Source organism: Rhagoletis pomonella, unplaced genomic scaffold (assembly GCF_013731165.1).
Source record: "Rhagoletis pomonella isolate Grant_MI unplaced genomic scaffold, Rhpom_1.0 Rhpom_scaffold_06803, whole genome shotgun sequence".
Classification (NCBI taxonomy): Eukaryota; Metazoa; Arthropoda; class Insecta; order Diptera; family Tephritidae; genus Rhagoletis; species Rhagoletis pomonella.
This window is the reverse complement of record NW_023465334.1, coordinates 6,114-8,596: the sequence shown is the minus strand read 5'-3', so window position 1 is coordinate 8,596 and position 2,483 is coordinate 6,114. Positions and strand designations below refer to the sequence as shown.

The following is a 2,483-nucleotide window of genomic DNA, read 5'->3' as shown; positions in this document are numbered from 1 at the left end:
ACTATGGATATAACAAAACTAAACTTAATTAATTTATTCATGTGTTCATTTCACTTACAAACTTAATTATCATTTCAATATATCAAACTTTTTTTTTTTTTTTTTTTTTTTTTTTTTTTTTTTTTTTTTTTTTTTTGTTGTTCTTATGGGCTTGTTGGCACCTATCGCCGAGCCCGACCGACGAATTCCTTCTCAGGACTCGACGACGGATTGGGTTGGCGTAAAGCATCTCGGCGACGAGCCATAGACGGGCTTCCCGGAACTACAACTGGTGCTGTCGGGATGGGTTCGGTGGATGTATAGAGTAGACTGCGCCGGGGCAGACCGATGGTGCGGATGAATCGTACCGGGCAGGAGGTGGTTGGTTGAACAGTGGTTCGTGGCTGAGTTGGTATTGAGGATGAGAACAGCGTAGACGGTCCCATGGTTGGAGTTCGAATGCTCCGGCCACCATGGTGCAATTGTTGTTGGTACGATCTCAGCAGGTTCCTCGCATGCATGCCCACTTGGGTCAAGAGCGTCAATAGAGTTGGGTCGCCCGTGGCTATTGGTGTGTTGGGTTCGGTCTCGGATACCGGAGTTGCACCCGCCCCCCTGCTTTGCTTCGGTTGGTACGGCTACTGTCTTCGTGTTTCCACGGACTTCCACCTTTGCTGGGGTGACCAGGTTATTCCGTAACGCACGAAGGGATAAACGGTCCTCGCACCGTACCGTGCTACCCGTTTTATGGTAGCATACCAGTCGAAATGCAATGTCCCGGTCGATACTATTGTACACCCGTAAATTTGCTTCGTAGTGAAATGGGTAGTATGGTATACGGAAACCGACAATAAAAGCGGTGTTGTCCAGCATGTTGCGTGGTATGCCTTCGGCCAGTGAAGTTCTGAAGTCGCTGAAGCCGATTTGGTCGGGAGCACTGACACGTAGATACCCGATTGCGGCACGGTGTGTCGGCTCGTCATGCCAATGGGCAAACAGAACGCGAATTTCACTGGCAGTCGTTTGTGCCTCGAATGGGGGTGCATATACATCGAGGATCGAGGACTTCCCTACAACATGCAACCGACAAAAAACCGTTTCGGCTGCCGACAAGTACGGACCAGCTGAGCCCTTGGGGATCACGGCCAATGGGGGTTGTTGCGCTTTAGGGTCGACCTCGAGCGCGAATATCGGCAGCGCATCCTTGTGGTTCCACTTGATGGTTAGGCGCATAAGGTGTTGTACTTGTTGGCCCACCTTCACATACGACGGGAGTACCATGGTTCTACAATTGAAGTTGAGAGTGAATTTGTAGAGGACGGCGAATCGTAAACGGGTGTGGATTTTTATTGCTCCCCACTACACACACCCAACCCCGTTACTACGTGTACCGCTTACCTTGTCCACTTGTCAGTATTAAGCGTGCGTAAAAGTTCGGGTGACCGCGGCAATCCAATAAGTAAAAGTGGCGTCGGTTTTTGCAAATTTCCCTGACGATGTCCCTTTCTGATTGACTAGCGCAACGGCAAAGTTATCGATACGCGATTTACCCGAATGTGGCGGATCGATTGCGCTAGGGATGTGTTTCGAATCTAAGGGAATATCCCATTGGTTTTTGTTTACTAGGAGCCGGGTACCTTGTAATAATGCAAAATCTATCAAGTATGGAGGGCCACCCTATATTCATTGAATTTCTTGAGAAGGCGAAGGTACTGACTAAGTTAACGTGTTGTGATTAAATCGGCGGAATAATTACCAAGCACTCGGTGTTTAGCATCGATCAGTTCATATGAATTCGAACCAAGTTTCCGTGAAACATAGGCTCTAATTTTTGGTGGGGCTAGTTTTTGTGCATAGCCCTCTCCGGCCACAGACTGTTTAGGATTGGGAATGTACACTTCCGAGCCAATTTCGAAATGACGTTCTCTTTTGCGGGTCAATGCTCGTTGTGCGGTTTGTTGATATAGTTCGAACTGTTTGTCTCGAATTTCATCAGCCAGAACTTTACGTTGTTCCACATCCTGGGTATGGTATGGATTTACATCCAATAATAATTTATATTCGTTTCCATCTTTCACATATTCACGACCGGTGTGCAGAAAATATGGCGTGTAGCCCGTGGCTGAATGCACTGAAGTGTTAATATCATGAATAACACGAGAAAGATGGTTTTCCCAGGAGCAGTGTTCAAGAAGATCAGCCATGTGAGCACGTAATCCAAGTTTTATGCTTTTGTTTGTCGCCTCCACCTGATTGGCTTGTGGATGGTACAAAGGGGTTTTCATGTGTTTGATATTATAATCGGCGCAAAGCTTTGCGAAAGTTTGACTGATGAATTGAGTACCATTATCTGATATAATGAGTTCGGGGCAGCCATTCACAGTGAATATATGTCGAAGAGAATTGACTACGGATATAGCGTTTGCATTTTTCATGGGCTGCGCCCAGACATATCGCGAGTAGCAGTCGATGGCTACGAAGATCCATTGGTTACGATTTTTAGA

The 2,483-nt window shown here is 46.8% G+C and overlaps 1 protein-coding gene across 1 annotated transcript; it reads right to left on the bottom strand.

The window, feature by feature from the left end:
* Window positions 1-591: 591 nt before the first annotated feature.
* Window positions 592-2,272, bottom strand: LOC118755612. The gene is made up of 2 exons (XM_036490439.1): window positions 1,378-2,272; window positions 592-1,264 (listed from the first exon to the last, which is right to left on the bottom strand). Exon 1 carries the CDS (start codon window positions 2,262-2,264, stop codon window positions 1,701-1,703), a length of 564 nt encoding a protein of 187 aa, XP_036346332.1. The 5' UTR covers window positions 2,265-2,272; the 3' UTR covers window positions 592-1,264; window positions 1,378-1,700.
* Between the last annotated feature and the right edge of the window lie 211 nt (window positions 2,273-2,483).